General features: G+C 44.2%; 2 protein-coding genes across 2 annotated transcripts in view; one reads left to right on the top strand and one right to left on the bottom strand.

Annotated features, from left to right (window-relative positions):
• The window catches only part of LOC124787687 (DENN domain-containing protein 5B), a 475,881-nt gene that overhangs the window by 240,524 nt on the left and 218,122 nt on the right, over positions 1-17,235 (top strand). The window lies entirely within an intron of this gene.
• Positions 7,254-17,235, bottom strand: part of LOC124787688 — a 47,528-nt gene continuing 37,546 nt past the window's right edge. Inside the window, exon 3 of the mRNA XM_047254515.1 lies at positions 7,254-9,453. Coding sequence (XP_047110471.1) covers positions 8,937-9,453 — 517 coding nt within the window. The 3' untranslated portion in view covers positions 7,254-8,936. The remainder of the gene's footprint in view (positions 9,454-17,235) is intronic.

Genomic DNA, 17,235 nt, shown 5'->3' with positions numbered 1-17,235 from the left:
AAAGGTGTCACAGTTCGTTATTATACCTCGCCACGAATATTCGACTATGTTTTCCGTCGTCATTGTTGTTATGGTTGCCTTCCTAAGATTCGTTGTAGGGTTACAGATTTTGGTGAAATATTGAACAAGACCTACTCGTATATTTGACGATACTCTCGAACGACGTAGCGGTAAACTCTAGTCTGGCGCCCTCGTAAGATATTCCACAGCCTCGTTGGACTTTGAACGTCGATTTCTGAAAAACGCCTGAGATGCTAGAACAGTATTTGCTACATCTGACAAGGGAACCTCCCCGTCGCACCCCCCTCAGATTTAGTTATAAGTTGGCACAGTGGATAGGCCTTGAAAAACTGAACACAGATCAATCGAGAAAACAGGAAGAAGTTGTGTGGAACTATGAAAAAAATAAGCAAAATATACAAACTGAGTAGTCCATGTGCATGATAGGCAATATCAAGGAGATGTGAGCTCAGGAGCGCCGTGGTCCCGTGGTTAGCGTGAGCAGCTGCGGAACGAGAGGTCCTTGGTTCAAGACTACCTTCGAGTGAAACGTTTAATTTTTTATTTTCAGACAATTATGATCTGTCCGTCCGTCCGTCCGATGTGAGGTAACTGCGCTGTAGTATGGGGACGCTACACCTAAAACAGAAACATTTGAAAACGTTAAAAACATATGTTTTGACAGAGCACAGAGAAAACTGTGCGACTGTGAAACTGTTGCATTCATTTCTTGCAGTTTATGTGACAAACTCTTATGTTTTCATCACTTTTTTGGGAGTGATTATCACATCCACAAGAAAACCTAAATCGGGCAAGGTAGAAGAATCTTTTTACCCATTCGCCAAGTGTACAAGTTAGGTGGGTCGACAACATATTCCTGTCATGTGACGCACATGCCGTCACCAGTGTCGTATAATATATATCAGACGTGTTTTCCTGTGGAGGAATCGGTTGACCTATGACCTTGCGATCAAATGTTTTCGGTTCCCGATTGGAGAGGCAGGTCCTTTCGTCTACTAATCGCACGGTTTTGCGGTGCGGTCGCAAAACGCAGACACTAAACTTATTATAGTGAACAGAGACGTCAATGAACGAACCGACAGATCATAACTTTGCGGAAAAAAAAGTAAACTTTTCACTCGAGGGAAGACTTGAACCAAGGACCTCTCGTTCCACCGTTGCACACGCTAACCACGGGACCACGGCGCTCCTGAGTTCGCATCCTCCTTGATGTTGCTTATCTTGCACATGGGCTACTCAGTTTGTATATTTTGCTTATCTTTTCCATAGTTCCACACAATTTCTCCGTGTTTTCTCGATTGATCTGTGTTCAGTTTTTCAAGGCCTATCCACTTTGCCAACTTATAACTAAATCTGACGGGGGTGCGATGGGGAGGTTCCCTTGTGAGTAGGTATTACATTCGTGCAAGAGGTGAGCAAATTCGGGAACCTTCAGAGTATGCTTCCCCTTGTAAGAGAAGAGAACGCAGGCAATCTCGGGAACATCGTTCGTAGCGGAGGGGCCATGCAGTGTCATAAAGGCGGTGTTTCTGGAGTGTCCCACATGTTTCGCAAGCACTTCTTGGAATTCCCCCCTGTTCAGCCAGTGTGCCCTTTATGGGGCGGACGCAGAGTGGGGAGAGTGGAAGAAAACGTAATCGGCACACGTGTGCACTTTTGCAGTGCCTGCTGGCCAAAGGGGCCGCGTCCTTTTATCGACGAAGCGCAGTGCCACGTACTTAAAGTGGCACTAAAGATTCTTCAGAAAGGCAAACTCATAGACGAGTGAGTTTGGCGACAGATTTCTCAGAAATCAGTCAATAATATTTTATCCATTATCACCTTCCCCAATCTCCAATAACCCTTATTCTCCTCAGCGTGCAACCACTCACTGATGCTTATTAATGACACAGACGTTATCTGGTTTGTTCTCCACCTAATCGAAGACGCGGAAACAAAACTGCCTTGGAACTCTTAAGATACTACCAATGGGGCAATTATTAACAGGTCTCATAAGGGCTAGCAGCAACGGTAGAATTTAGATTTCTTCAATGCAATATAGTATCTGCGACCGCAAATAAGGGTGTAGTGCGACGCGAACTTTGGACAAGAAAACAGTAGCTGTCATATCCGAGACGTGATTTAAACCAGATACCATTGTACGGAGTCCAGGATATTAGGTCTACCGACCATTTAAACGCTCATATAATCAGTCTGCAGAACTGAGTTCCGCCTTAGTGCTAAGTGAAATACTGGTGATGGTAAATGCACACTTCGATTTTATTTTGTATAAATATAGGTGTGGCAAAGAAGTTAGTTGATTGCTATTACAGTTATTAACTAAAGATTGGTATATGTTAATTTCAGATGTTTGGACGAATGATAGATTTTTCTGCATTTTGATTTCTTAGAAGTTGTGCTAAAGCAATGTGATAGGCACTGATGTAGACAGTTTTATTAAAACATTTAATATATTTTAGCATTAGAGTCGTAGTATTTGTGGTACGTTAACACAAGGATGGCGGCAATTTAAAATGGTTCAAATGGCTCTGAGCACTATGGGACTCAACTGCTGAGGTCATTAGTCCCCTAGAACTTAGAACTAGTTAAACCTAACTAACCTAAGGACATCACAAACATCCATGCCCGAGGCAGGATTCGAACCTGCGACCGTAGCGGTCTTGCGGTTCCAGACTGCAGCGCCTTTAACCGCACGGCCACTTCGGCCGGCTGCGGCAATTTAGATAGCAGGAGCAGGAGAGGGGGTTGGGGCACACAAACGTATTGTTACTATGTCCCCCCGCCCATCCGAACAAAACTTTGCATCCGCATCTGCCTCCTTGTGTAAATTCGTGTGTAAGTGAAGTGGCATGAACGAGGTGTGATCAAAAAGTGCAGTGAATAATTTGATTAGAAACAAAGTAATAAGCTTACATGGAATTTGATTTAATCTCCTTCAAAAGTACTGCCTTTATCTAGCATTGCAGTTATCCTGTCGTTGAATGCGTGACTGGAAGCCTTTCTGGTAGGTTTCTTTTGGAAGGGCGCTCACGTGCTCTCAGTCTCAGGAATGGCATAAAATTTTTTTCATTTAAGCACGGTTTTAATTTTTGGGAAGAGCTGGAAGTCGCATGCTGCTAAATCTGGTGACACGGATGTGGACGGACAGGAACACTTTTTCCGGCCAAAAACTACAGTCAGAAGCTAGAAGTGGCACGGGGAGTTGGCGTGATGAAGAAGGAAGCCATCGTCCCATTTTTCTAGAGAGAGAGAGAGAGAGAGAGAGAGAGAGAGAGAGAGAGAGAGAGAGCCCTAATACGACTCGAGCGGCACGAGCAGTATGTGTCAGCTAAGACTGTTGATATTTTTAAAAATATCTGGAATCTGACATATCGATATTTGTCGAATATTTCGAAAAAAGTATCGATATATTGACGTAAATTACCGCAACGTACCGGCTTATAAAAATATTGGTTCCACATTGTAAATATAGTGCTAGTTTTAGAGTTGCATGTTTAAGTATTGATTTATTACTAACAATTCTGTACATCAACACGCTATCGACCTACGTATTCCCCTTAGGCAAGAATTGAAAGGAAAACGTTGCACGTTCAGGCTTGGAGATAACTACTTTGTCAACAATGGTAACTGCATGTAAGTGGGACAATAAAAGGTATCCGATGAGTCGGTGTTCGGTTTCGTCACATTTCGGATTTGTCCGGAACGCTTCATGTCGACTTTCCTGTTTTTTTCCCCTCTTTTTTCCATTTCTGCGAACGCCAGCGACCCAGCAATTGTAGTGTCAAAATTGCGTGGTCAAGTTAAATGTTGATTTTCTATTGGTACTGCCGAGCGCCGATTGCAACAGTTCCCCTCATACGACTCCGCCCACTGCAAAGACCAATCCTGTCATTTAGATTTTGATCGTCATTTTCAGCAACTGTTTTTGAAGAATTCCGATGTGAAGAAGTAGCACATTAGTTGCGTTAAAAATTGTTGTTTAATGCAACTGGTGTACTGTTTCATAACATCGGGGATCTTCTTATTCCCGAGTGCATAATCTTACTACTACTACTACTACTTTGTCCCATCTATACCTGCTTTACACAGTCAAAGAGAAAGACTTGTCGTGATGAAAGCTCAGTGAAAGTAAAATTATGTTCAAGTAGAATTAAAAAAAAAAAGTTTCAAATACGTATTTACGAAAAATTGCGAATAAAATATAAAATAAAATTATCGACACTCGATATTGCTATTTCAGTATCGATATACCGTGTAAGATTATCGCCGGTATTTATCGATACGTCTGAAAGAAGTATCTACATCGATATTTTATCAACAGCTCTACTCACGCCCCTTCCGCACAGCCTTACTTCCGCCAGTACCTCGTCACCTACCTTCCAAATTGCATAGAAGTTATCGATTCGGCACACACTTTTAATCTGCCAGGAAGCTTCGTATCACTACACACGTTGCTACAGAGTGAAAACGTCATTGTGGAACCATTGCTGCTATTGAGGAAATTCTTCAAGCAAAACCCTGTACCCGTCTGTCATTATATTTTATAACTAATGGGCTGATGAAATGACACGTATTGCTCCAGGCCAGATTGACTATGAAACTGAATGTTAGAATGAATTGAATACTTGAAGAGATGGAATAGGCAACGTAGTACGTGTACATGGAAAGGTTTCAGACTATAGACATAGTTAGGTTGTAACAGTGTCTAGGGTTTGTAATTGGCAGAGGGAAGTTACTTGTGTGAGAATGTTGAAATGTGATAATTGATTGGATGTTTAATGTACAGTGCAAACTTTTATGAAATGTGAGGAATATTACGCGAACTTAGCAGGAATAGGCCTACTTATCCTGTGAAGTGAAGTGGTAGAAACTCTGTGACTTTCACCTAGGGAAGAACTTTCTTCAGTACACAGTCAGATATATCGTAGGGCCAGAAATGGGCAGTGTTAATTAAATATTTGCTGCACATATTCGAGGATTAGAATTAGGCCCTAGTTTTTGGACATTTTACCTTAGTCGGAAATGAGTAATTCTTTGAGTGCTCAGGAACAGGAGTGTAGGAACAGATAGTTAAGTCAATACCTGTTCCAAAATAGCAGAAACGCTACAAGCTGTAAGATGCCCGATTCTGTGTCCATGGCAGACGCATGAAATGCGTATACGCTCTGTGGAATCGCTTTAAAAACTCGTATGAGAAAATTTTTGTCATCTGCCCTAAAACTTATATCTAGTCCAACCCCGCCGCCCACGGAATGACTATTATCACTTCCAACTTTTCAAAAACTGGCTTGTCTAGACATTTTGAGAAAGAAGAATTGAGAATCTTTGAGCATAGCTAAATAAAATAACAGGCGGCGGAATTTTATGCAGTAGATTTGAAGCAGGTCGGTTCACGACATTAGAAATGTTCCAGACATGGTGTACATCTAGAAAAGGACAGTAGACACGCGAATGTCTCTGAACCATTCATAAATTTATCGCTATTGTTTTCATTTCATCGCTGATCGTCGGTTAATTTATGGCTACAGCTCAGATTTGGTAAAGAAGCCTTTTAGGACTTCATTCATGTTGACATGATTATATATATATATATATATATATATAGATAGAGAGAGAGAGAGAGAGAGAGAGAGAGAGCACAAAAAGCTATGTAGCTGATATTTACTAGCCTTGAAAATATATCTCCACTCTCCCTTAAGTTATTGTAGTTTCGGAGCTATTTCTGCTTACCTTCGTCCTACTGATTTACCGCCTCCGATTGTCATCATCAATTACTTCGTCAACGTCCCTGAAATGAAAGCGTCGACATCGTAAAGAATAGATTCTCGTTAATCACCACATCAAGATTTTCCGGCTTTGCTTGTTTGTATTGCACATTATCACATGATCTGGGCATTCGCACCCACCTGCAAGCCTTTAACACAACCCTATCAAACATTTGATGGTTTATGTCTCCAGGTGACTGTCTTGACTCATTCATAAAATGAATCATCCCCCGAACGCACAATGTGGCGGCCGTATCGATTCTGTTAATCACTGTATCCATAATTCGCACCCGGACAAGAACAGTGACTACTAAAAAAATGCAACACTTGAGAAAAATCGACTTAAAGGATTCTATAAAACTTACTTGAAATTTAAAGAATGCTTATACTATTTCAATATAAGTAAATTTGCCAGTAAATTCAACTACGGTCTATACAACAGTAGTATGTCCATTTAGTTGCGTTCTCGTCAAATGCGAGGAGTTATCAGGTAATTATTTACTAATTCTTTGAGTTATCACTTTTCTTGTTTGCCACTTTTCCACCACAAATAATTATATATATTTTACACTACTGTAACACACTAAGGTGATAAGTCTTGGGACTGCAATATGCTCATATACAGACTGCAATAATGTCGAGTACACAAGGGATAAAAGGGCAGTGCATTAGTGGAGATGTCATTTGTACTCAGGTGGTTCGTGTGACAATGTGCGACGTGATCATGGCCGCACTGCAGGAGTTAACAGACTTCGAACGCGAAATGGTAGTTGGAGCGGAAATCTTTAGGGAATTAAGTATTCCGGAATCCACAGTGTCAAGAGTGTGTCGTGAACACCAAATTTCATGCATGCAGGAACATTGCATCGTAATTCCGAATAATACAGACGCTGCAGTATCGTATCGTGACATACTCGTCCGCCCCCCTGCTCTCGGTGAGTTACGTCTATCCGTCAGAAGCTCTGATTTATAGCTGATGGGAACGACGTATTTCACGCCGGAGGGAGTTATGCTATTAGTTAATGCTTCCTCCACTAGTTGGTAACTCTCATCTCTCAAGGTAAAGTGGTCTCGGCCAGTTATAACGTGTTCCATTGTTTGTAGTGGTAAGGATACAAATTATGGCTGTCACGTCTGAAGAGGAAATATTCTCGAAATGTTTTGCAGCTTACTCATTGATTTGCTCGGAAAGCTGGTTCACTACTCCAGATTTGGTTGACAAATAATGAGTAAGAACAGCGACGTTGTCTGCACAATGCGGCAAAACAGAAAGGAGTCCCCAGTTTTCACCAAACACGTAACGCCGAAGAAGGGTGAAAACGTAATGGCGTACAGAAATAATATATTGATGAAATGGAAGGGCAATAGGAACATCGTGATGGTCAGCATGTTCTATTGCGGCACATTTCAAGAAGTAAATATAAAGAATGGCTTGGTGCAAAGAACAAGTGTAGTTGCGAAACAGCATTTAACAAAAAGCACAAAATTTCTTTTATTTCTTAAAAAAGCTTTTTAACATTTAAATTTCACATTCCTTGTACCACAGTAAAAGCTAATACATACAATCTTAGAAAGAAAAATATATTGCTATAGTGTAATAAGTATCAGGCTCAGGGCCTTGTGAGATCGTCCTTTAGTCCTTTTTGCATCACACATCTGACATCGTGGTCAGGTGCAAATACCACTGTATGATCAGTGAGGCACTTCAATATGTCTTGTCGGCTTTATCTTGCGGGCTTTGCAAATGTTTGTGGAACGGTTAGCATGAGTAGCTGACCAGTAATCGCCAAGTCCGACTTCCAGATCACACGTCTCTCCTCCTGTAACATTTAATCAGTCCTGTTCCCACTTGAGCCACGACTAGCAGAAGGGCCAGTGGGAAGGGCTACACTATGAGTTTTTTCACAAGATATGTAAAAAAAAGTATAGGCAAATCTTTTAATTCGTGTTTGTTTAGTGTTCTGCCGCGTGCGAGGCTCTTCCCTCATACAAAAATATTACCATAGAACTTTCGTCATAGGAATGTAGTTAAATCGCTAATACTGCTCCTGAAAAGTATAGCAACACTATATATTTCTCAGACAGTTAATCGCCTTCTTTTTTACCTCAGCTACTGTAGCAATGCAACGAGGTGTGGAGCCCGTCGATGAGATATTACGGGAAGTCATGGAAACAATACGAGGAAGCGTTAAAACTGTAGATGATACAAACGATGATAATGAACACTTGATGGAATGGACGGAAATCAGGCATGTCAGTACTTGTATTTTAACCAGGAAAGGGGGTGAAGAGGAGAATGAGTATTTAATATACAAGGACGAGAATAAATAAAAATAGTACTAGAAATTTGTAAGTAGCTCTGTTGAAACTAGTTACTTTTTCATGATTTGCTACTTTTGTATTAATATTTTCTGGTTAACAGCATTGCAATTTAAAAAAAAAAATCAATGAAATGATAGCTGTTTGTTCAAATTCCTTAGGTCCTGCCATAGATGATCGTAAAACTGTGATGATGATGATAGTGAAAAGAAATTGACTGGATGATGGGCTGCCATTAGTCATCATCGCTATAATTCAACAGATGAAACAGCATGCTGTGGAACCAGTTCGAGCTAGTCAAATGTGAACACACAACTGCCAACGGACTGCAGTTAGGATTTTTTTTTTTTTTAAGTGTAGCTGGAAATTAGGAGCTGTCAATCAGCAGTGATAGCTGTGTATGAACCCACAGATGATGCACTCGCTTATTTGAAAGATAACTGTGAGAAGCTTGTTGGCTTAGGGGGGGTTTGGAAGTGAGCACCACATTATAGGTTGGAGGAGGAGAGGACCAAGATAGAATTGGACAAAACAAGTGATGTTAAAAAAAACACGACACACACACACACACACGTGAGAGAGAGAGAGAGAGAGAGAGAGAGGACTGTTCGCCGAAGAAAAAGTTATTGTTGTCTAGAATGAAGAAAACACAAGTTAAATTTACAGAATTGTTGAGAATTACAAGGAGTGGATTATACAAAAAATGCAATATGCGTTTGTAGGAAGATCACAGTGTGAATACCTCATAAATACTCGGGCTTCACACTAACAGCTGATGGAAGGAATGATTAAAACGAGGAAAGCACAAGTTTATATCACTGAAGTACACGGTCACTTGCGGCGGTAGCCGTTGGTGAGGTTGCGCAGCTCGGCCTCGGAGACCATGCGGCAAAGGTCCATGCGGATGCGCACGCGCTCGACGCGCGGCAGCTTCTTGACGGTCTTGGCCATGCTCAGGAAGAACATCTCGGTGTCGTCCATGGCCTCCGGGCCAGAGGCGGCAGAGGGCGCGGGGCAGGGGCTGCGCGCCCTGGGCCGCTTGCGGGGGCGTCTGCGCGCCCGCGGGCTCTCGTCGTCGTCTTCGTCGCGGTCCGGCTCGTCGTCGTCGTCGTAGGAATGGCTGCCGGCGCGCCCGTTGGCCATGACGACGCTGACGAACTCCTGGGCGCCGGTGAACTCTGCGCGCCGGCCCGCGCCGTAAGCGGGGGCGTGCAGCTGGCCGGGTGACGGGGCCGGCTCCTCCGCCTTGAGCGTCGGCGCCGTCTCCGCCTCCACCAGCTCGCCGCCCGGGTCGCCGTCCTCGTTGTCCTCCTCCTCTTCCTCGTTGCTGTGCTCGTGAGACATCGCCCTGGGTCGGCACAAAACATGCGTGCGTCAGTACACTACACTAAAGCGCCAAAGAAACTGGTATAGACATGCGTATTCAAATACAAAGATATGTAAACAAGCAGAATACGGCGCTGTGGTCGGCAACGCCTATACAGGGTGTTACAAAAAGGTACGGCAAAACTTTCAGGAAACATTCCTCACACACAAATAAAGAAAAGATGTTATGTGGACATATGTCCGGAAACGCTTAATTTCCATATTGGAGCTCATTTTGGTTTCGTCAGTATGCACTGTACTTCCTCGATTACCACCAGTTGGCCCAATTGAAGGAAGGTAATGTTGACTTCGGTGCTTGTGTTGACATGCGACTCATCAGTACGTAGCATCAACAGTTTAGTGTTCATCACGAACGTGGTTTTGCAGTCAGTGCAATGTTTACAAATGCGGAGTTGGCAGATGCCCATTTGATGTAGGGATTAGCACGGGGCAATAGCCGTGGCGCGGTACGTTTGTATCGAGACAGATTTCCAGAACGAAGCAATTGATCGGCGTCTTAGGGAGCACAGAACATTCCAGCCTATGACTCGCGACTGGGGAAGACCTAGAACGACGAGGACACCTGCAATGGACGAGGCAATTCTTCGTGCAGTTGACGATAACCCTAATGTCAGCGTCACAGAAGTTGCTGCTGTACAAGGTAACGTTGACCACGTCACTGTATGGAGAGTGCTACGGGAGAATCAGTTGTTTCCGTACCATGTACAGCGTGTGCAGGCACTATCAGCAGCTGATTGGCCTCCACGGGTACACTTCTGCGAATGGTTCATCCAACAATGTGTCAATCCTTATTTCAGTGCAAATGTTCTCTTTACGGATGAGGCTTCATTCCAATGTGATCAAATTGTAAATTTTCACAATCAACATGTGTGAGCTGACGAGAATCCGCACACAATTGTGCAATCGCGTCATCACACAGATTTTCTGTGAACGTTTGGGTAGGCATTGTTGGTGATGTCTTGATTGTGCCCCGTGTTCTTCCACCTACGCTCAATGGGTCACGTTATCATGATTTCATACGGGATACTCTACCTGTGCTGCTAGAACATGTGCCTTTACAAGTACGACAAAACATGTGGTTCATGCACGATGGAGCTCCTGCACACATTTCAGTCGAAGTGTTCGTACGCTTCTCAACAACAGATTCAGTGACCGATGGATTGGTAGAGGCGGACCAATTCCGTGGCCTCCACGCTCTCCTGACCTCAATCCTCTTGACTTTCATTTATGAGGGCATTTGAAAGCTCTTGTCTACGCAACCCCGGGACCAAATGTAGAGACTTTCAATGCTCGTATTGTGGACGGCTGTGATACAATACGCCATTCTCCAGGGCTGCATCAGCGCATCAGGGATTCCATGCGACGGAGGGTGGACTCATGTATCCTCGCTAACGGAGGACATTTTGAACATTTCCTGTAACAAAGTGTTTGAAGTCACGCTGGTACGTTCTGTTGCTGTGTGTTTCCATTCCATGACTAATGTGATTTGCAGAGAAGTAATAAAATGAGCTCTAACATGGAAAGTAAGCGTTTCCGGACACACATTTTCTTTCTTTGTGTGTGAGGATGTTTCCTGAAAGTTTGGCCGTACCTTTTTGTAACACCCTGTATATGACAGCAAGTGTCTGGCGCATTGGTTGGATCGTTTACTGCTGCTACAATGGCAGCTCATCAAGAGTTCGAACGTGGTTTTACAGTCGGCGCACGAGTGACAGGACACAGCATCTCCGAGGCTGCGATGAAGTGGGGATTTTTCCGTACAACCATTTCACAAGTATACTATGAATATCAGGAATTCGGTAAAACATCAAATCTCATCTAGATCTACATCCGTACCACCTGACTGTGTGTGGCGGAGCGTACTTTGAGTACATCTATCGGTTCTCCCTTCTATTCCTGTCTCGTATTGATCGTGGAAAGGAAGATTGTCAGTATGCGTCTGTGTGGGCTCTAATCTCTCTGATTTTATCCTCGTGGTCTCCTCGCGAGATATACGAAGGAGGGAGCAATACACTGTTATCGAAACTTCAACATAAGCCCGTACCGAACTACTGAGCGTCTCTCCTGCAGAGTCTTCCACTGGAGTTAATCATCTCCGTAACGCTTTCGCGATTACTATATGATCCTGTAACGAAGCGCGCTGCTCTCCGTTGGATCTTCTCTATCTCTTCTGTCAACCCTATCTGGTACGGATCCCACACTGCTGAGCAGTATTCAAGCAGTGGGCGAACAAGCGTACTGTATCCTACTTCCTTTGTTTTCGGATTGCATTTCCTTAGGAGTCTTCCAATGAATCTCAGTCTGTTATCTGCTTTACCGACGATGAACTTTATATGATCATTCCATTTTAAATCACTCCTAATGCGTACTCCCAGATAATTTATGGAATTAACTGCTTCCAGTTGCTGACCTGCTATGTTGTAGCTAAATGATAAGGGATCTTTCTTTCTATGTATTCGCAGCACATTACACTTGTCTACACTGAGATTCAATTGCCATTCCCTGCACCACGCGTCAACTCGCTGCAGATCCTCCGGCATTTCAGTACAATTTTGCATTGTTACAACCTCTCGATATACCACAGCATCATCCGCAAAAAGCCTCAGTGAACTTCCGATGTCATCCATAAGGTCATTTATGTATATTGTGAATAGCAACGGTCCTACGACACTCCCCTGCGGCACACCTGAAATCACTCTTACTTCGGAAGACTTCTCTCCACTGAGAATGACATGCTGCGTTCTGTTATCTAGGAACTCTTCAATCCAATCACACAATTGGTCTGATAGTCCATATGCTCTTACTTTGTTCATTAAACGACTGTGGGGAACTGTATGGAACGCCTTGCGGAAGTCAAGAAACACGGCATCTACCTGGGAACCCGTGTCTATGGCCCTCTGAGTCTCGTGGACGAATAGCGCGAGGTGGGTTCCACACGATCGTCTTTTTCGAAATCCATGCTGATGCCTACAGAGTAGATTTCTAGTCTCCAGAAAAGTCATTATACTCGAACATAATACGTGTTCCAAAATTCTACAACAGACATCGCTGCGGCCGGCCGGAAAAAGATCGTTCGACGTGACAGAAGTGCAACCCTTCCGCAAATTGCTGCAGATTTCTATGCTGGGCCATCAACAGGTGTCAGCGCGCGAACTATTCAACGAAACATCAGTATGGGCTTTCGGAGCCGAAGGCACTCGTGTGCCCTTGATGACGGCACGACACAAAGGTTTACGCCTCGCCTCGGCCCGTCAGCTCCACTACGGGACTGTTGATGGCTGGAAACATGTTGCCTGGTCGGCCCAATCTCGTTTCAAATTGTATCGAGCGGGTGGACGTGTACGGATATGGAGACAACCTCATGAATCCATGGACCCTGCATGTCAGCAGGGGACTGTTCAAACTGGGGAGGCTCGTAATGGTATGGGGCGTGTGCAGTTGGAGTGATATGGGATCGCTGATACGTCTAGATTCGACTCTGACAGATAATGACGCGACACCCCACACGTCCATAATTGCTATAGAGTGGCTCCAGAAACACTCTTCTTAGTTTAAACACTTCCGCTGGCCACCAAGTTCCCCAGACCTGAACATTATTGAGATGGATTTATGGGCAGCCTTGCGGGATTCATGGTGTCAGTTCTCTCCAGCAATACTTCAGACTTTAGTCGAGTCCGTGCCACATCGTGTTGCGGCACTTCTGCGTGCTCGCGGGGGACTACACGATATTTGGCAGGTGTAATAGTTTCTTTGGCTCTTCAGTTCCTTACATCTGATTTGATCCTTTATAAATAGATACAGCAGTATCGCTGAGAAAAAAGCTTTGTAATAAGCAAATAAAGAGTGCCGGCCAGTGTGGCCGTGCGGTTCTAGGCGCGTCAGTCTGGAACCGCGTGACCGCTACGGTCGCAGGTTCGAATCCTGCCTCGGGCATGGATGTGTGTGATCTCCTTAAGTTAGTTAGGTTTAAGTAGTTCTAAGTTCTAGGGTACTGATGACCTTAGAAGTTAAGTCCCATAGTGCTCAGAGCCAGCCAGCCAAATAAAGAGTAAGGAAAATATGCTCTTCCCGTCACATGCCATAGTCTTCAGGATCCAGACACTGTGATCAAGGATCGTGGAAACATGTATGCCATCCTTTCCCAGCACTCTCACTCCTTTGGATCTGTTACACTGTTCGTCATCTTGCCACGTTCCTCTAAATTAACTTTTGCTGCTTTGCCTGTAACTCCTTGTCCCCCTTTCTCTCTCGGTGTTGAAGTCATAATCAATATACATTCATATTAAGATCAAGCGGAAAAAAACCTGTCACACCTTATTCTGGAGATGATGCATCTAAACTGCATTGCAGGGATGTGGGACTCCTGATACGTCTAGACACGACTCTGAGAGGTGACACGCACTTAAGCATCCTGTCTGTTCAACTGCGTCCATTCATGTCCATTGTGCATTCCGACGGATTTGGGCAATTCCAGCAGGACAGTGCGACACCCCACACGCCCAAAATTTCTAGAGAGTGGTTCCAGGAACACCCTCCTGAATTTAAAAACTTCCGCTGGCCCCCCAGATTCCCCAGACATGAACATTATTGAGCATATCTGGGATGACTGCTGTGCGTGCTGTTCAGAAGACATCTCTACCCCGTCGTACTCGTAATGATTTATGGACTGCAAGCGTGATTCATGGTGTCCGTTCCCTCCAGCAGTATTTCAGACATTGGTAGAGTCCATGCCACGTCGCCGGCCGGAGTGGCCGAGCGGTTCTAGGCCCTTCAGTCTGCTTTGGGCATGGATGTGTGTGATGTCCTTAGGTCAGTTAGGTTTAAGTAGTTCTGAGTTCTAGGGGACCGATGACCTCAGAAGTTAAGTCCCATAGTGCTCAGAGCCATTGGAACCAGTTTCCATGCCACGTCGTTTTGCGGCACTTCTGCGTGCTCGCGGTGGCCGTACACATCAGGCAGGTGTACCAAAGTTTTACAAGTAAAACTGCGACTGCGAACAACATACCTTAAAATAAAAAAATACTGTATGTATATGGGACCTCACTGACAGTCTTCATAGCAACGACTGATTTCGTTAATTTTTATTTCAGGATGTATATTTGACGTCAGCTGAATAACTGAAGAAGTGACACTGAGTCACATTGAGGAAGAAAGAAATGTACAACACAACAGGGCTAAAAGAAGGAATTAGTTGATAGGGCATATCCTGAACCATTGAGGAAATGGCAGTCTGGTGTCAAAAAAACCGGCAGAGGGAGAGCCAGGCTTGACTACAGTAAGCAGGTTTCAATGGATGTGGGTTGCTGTGGGTATTCAGAGATGAAGAGACAAGCACGGGGTTGACTAACACGGAGAGCTGCACCGAAACAGTACTCCGGCCCTAGGGTAGTCGGATGCTCCCTCGCCCCTGTAATTCTTGAACATATTCTATAACCGAAAATAATAAATTTCCTTGAGACAGAAAAGCTTATGTCCAGAAATCAGCAGGGCAAAATTCAGCTTCCCCTTTTCTCGCACGTATTTTGCAAGCCATCGATCACGAGACAAAATGTCAATCCTAAGGGCCCGGGTTCGATTCCCGGCTGGGTCGGAGAATTTCTCCGCTCAGGGACTGGGTGTTGTGTTGTCCTAATCATTTCATCCCCATCGACGCGTAAGTCGCCGAAGTGGCGTCAAATCGAAAGACTTGCACCCAGCGAACGGTCTACCCGACGGGAGGCCCTAATCACACGACATTTACATCTATGCTATGAAAAAAAAATGGCATCCTAGACTACCAATCTGCTATCCCACCGCTGTCTGGGGCGTCCCACAGGCACGCCTTCGCTGCTCACCGGGGCTCAGTTCGAAGCGGGACTTATCACTGAAGACAGTTCTACTCCAGTTAGTGAGATAAAAATAGTGGAAAATTTAAGTATAGTGACTATACCTGGACCAGAATAAGGAAACGATTGACATGTACGGAAAGGGGCGATTTTGTCGGTTCGGAGTTAACCGCATGCCCAGTATGGTAGCGGCAGCAAAACATGAGTAATTCAGTGCTCATTTTTACCCTTAAGGGATGTAGTAGCGTTCTCAATTTTCTGCTTAGTTCACTGTTAGCTGCAGACTTTTTTGCGTATTAAAAAATCAGTACAAAAAAGTAAAGCACGTAACGAAAACAAAGCACAACAGTTACGTTAGTGGGTGTAACTATAACCCACAGAGAGATATGACAACGGCAAACAGAAGGCGCGACCAAGTTCTTTCTGTGGTTAGTTGTTGCTGTGGAAGCTCTTCTGTAAACATCTAGCTGTCAATCATTTTGTTACTTTGATCCGACCATTGTAGCAAGTGTACCCAGAAACCTTTGTCGTGACACCTCTATGCTATTTGATAAATGTAAATTGCCACCCCCACTCCCCATCACCCCTTCCCAGACTCATAAGCAAGACAACTTTCTCTTTTCTTTGTACAAGTGCACTGTACGTCATGGTCTGCGCTGTTATTCCTTCTCAATGGTACAAACGCGCAGCGGGCAAATCATATACGACATAGCCTTCGGCAGTGACGAACATGAAATTCAAATGTCTGTCACGCGAAGGCGCCACGTGCAGTTGAAAACAGCCTCAGTCCGGATCTTTTTGTTATTCCAAGGGCCGCGATTTCCAATACATGCGCGTGCCGTCGTGCGTCTCGTTCCTATTCCATCACAGAAAGACAGAGGGCATATTTCTTCGCCTGATCGCCATCACTGCTGTCGCATATTTCTTTTCGATTTAGTAATGGTAATTTGAACGCAGTTCCATTAGTCCCGGCAGCTATTTCGATATCTTGAAAGCTAAGCTTGGCTCTACAGAGTGATGTGCCTGGATGAAGCACCATACAGGTATTAGCCACTGACTTCGGGAGGTGACGTATTTTACAACCAATTTTACGGCTACATCCACTTCCCAAGACTGTATTCAAATGATCTACGGCCTAGGCAGTCACTTAATGCCGAACTGTTTGGAACTTTTAACGCATGGTACTGCTAAAATATAGATTCTTCCCAGTGATTCATATTTATTTATTCCACTTAATTGCGCTGGTGGGGCTCAAATGACTGGGAGCCGGTCCACTGGCCTATGCGGATAGTAAAGGGAAACGTAAAAGACAGAAAAAGTCCGATACAGCGTGCTAAATACAGGACAAAGACTGATTAGTTAACGCCGTTTTGCTGGCGGCGTTTTCTCACGGATGTGCACGGAGCGCGACAGACTTGACGAAAAGTGAATGTAACAGAAAACCGACAAATGAATAATTCCAAAAGTACTGTCAGTAGCGTTATGTTGTTTTCACATAAATTCACAGAAAAAGATGAAATGTCGGTATTGTCGATATAATTACATTGGTTGTGTGTGAAATTGCTATACGGACAAATAAAAAAATGTGCTGTTGCGGCTAGATACTTCATCCTACAGTGAACCGTGAACTGTGTACTGAGACGGATATTGTTTCCGAGCCGACACGAACGTTACACTGTGCGTTATGTTCCAGTAGCGCCTCTCCCGCCATGTCGCGCTGGGACTGTGGGGCCACGTTGTTTCATTGTAACTCAGTCAGCAAAATCTACGGCCACATCGTAAGCCAAACAGTGTCGAGGAGCAAACAACTCATGAAAAATTTAATCTGCAATTTTGAATAACTCACCAATTAAATAAGTAATAGAAGCAGAATAATAAGAAAGAAAACCACAGCAAAGGTACGATTCATTGTTTACAGA

This window comes from Schistocerca piceifrons, chromosome 3, assembly GCF_021461385.2.
Source record: "Schistocerca piceifrons isolate TAMUIC-IGC-003096 chromosome 3, iqSchPice1.1, whole genome shotgun sequence".
Lineage (NCBI taxonomy): Eukaryota > Metazoa > Arthropoda > Insecta > Orthoptera > Acrididae > Schistocerca > Schistocerca piceifrons.
This window is presented reverse-complemented; position numbering and strand designations above follow the sequence as displayed.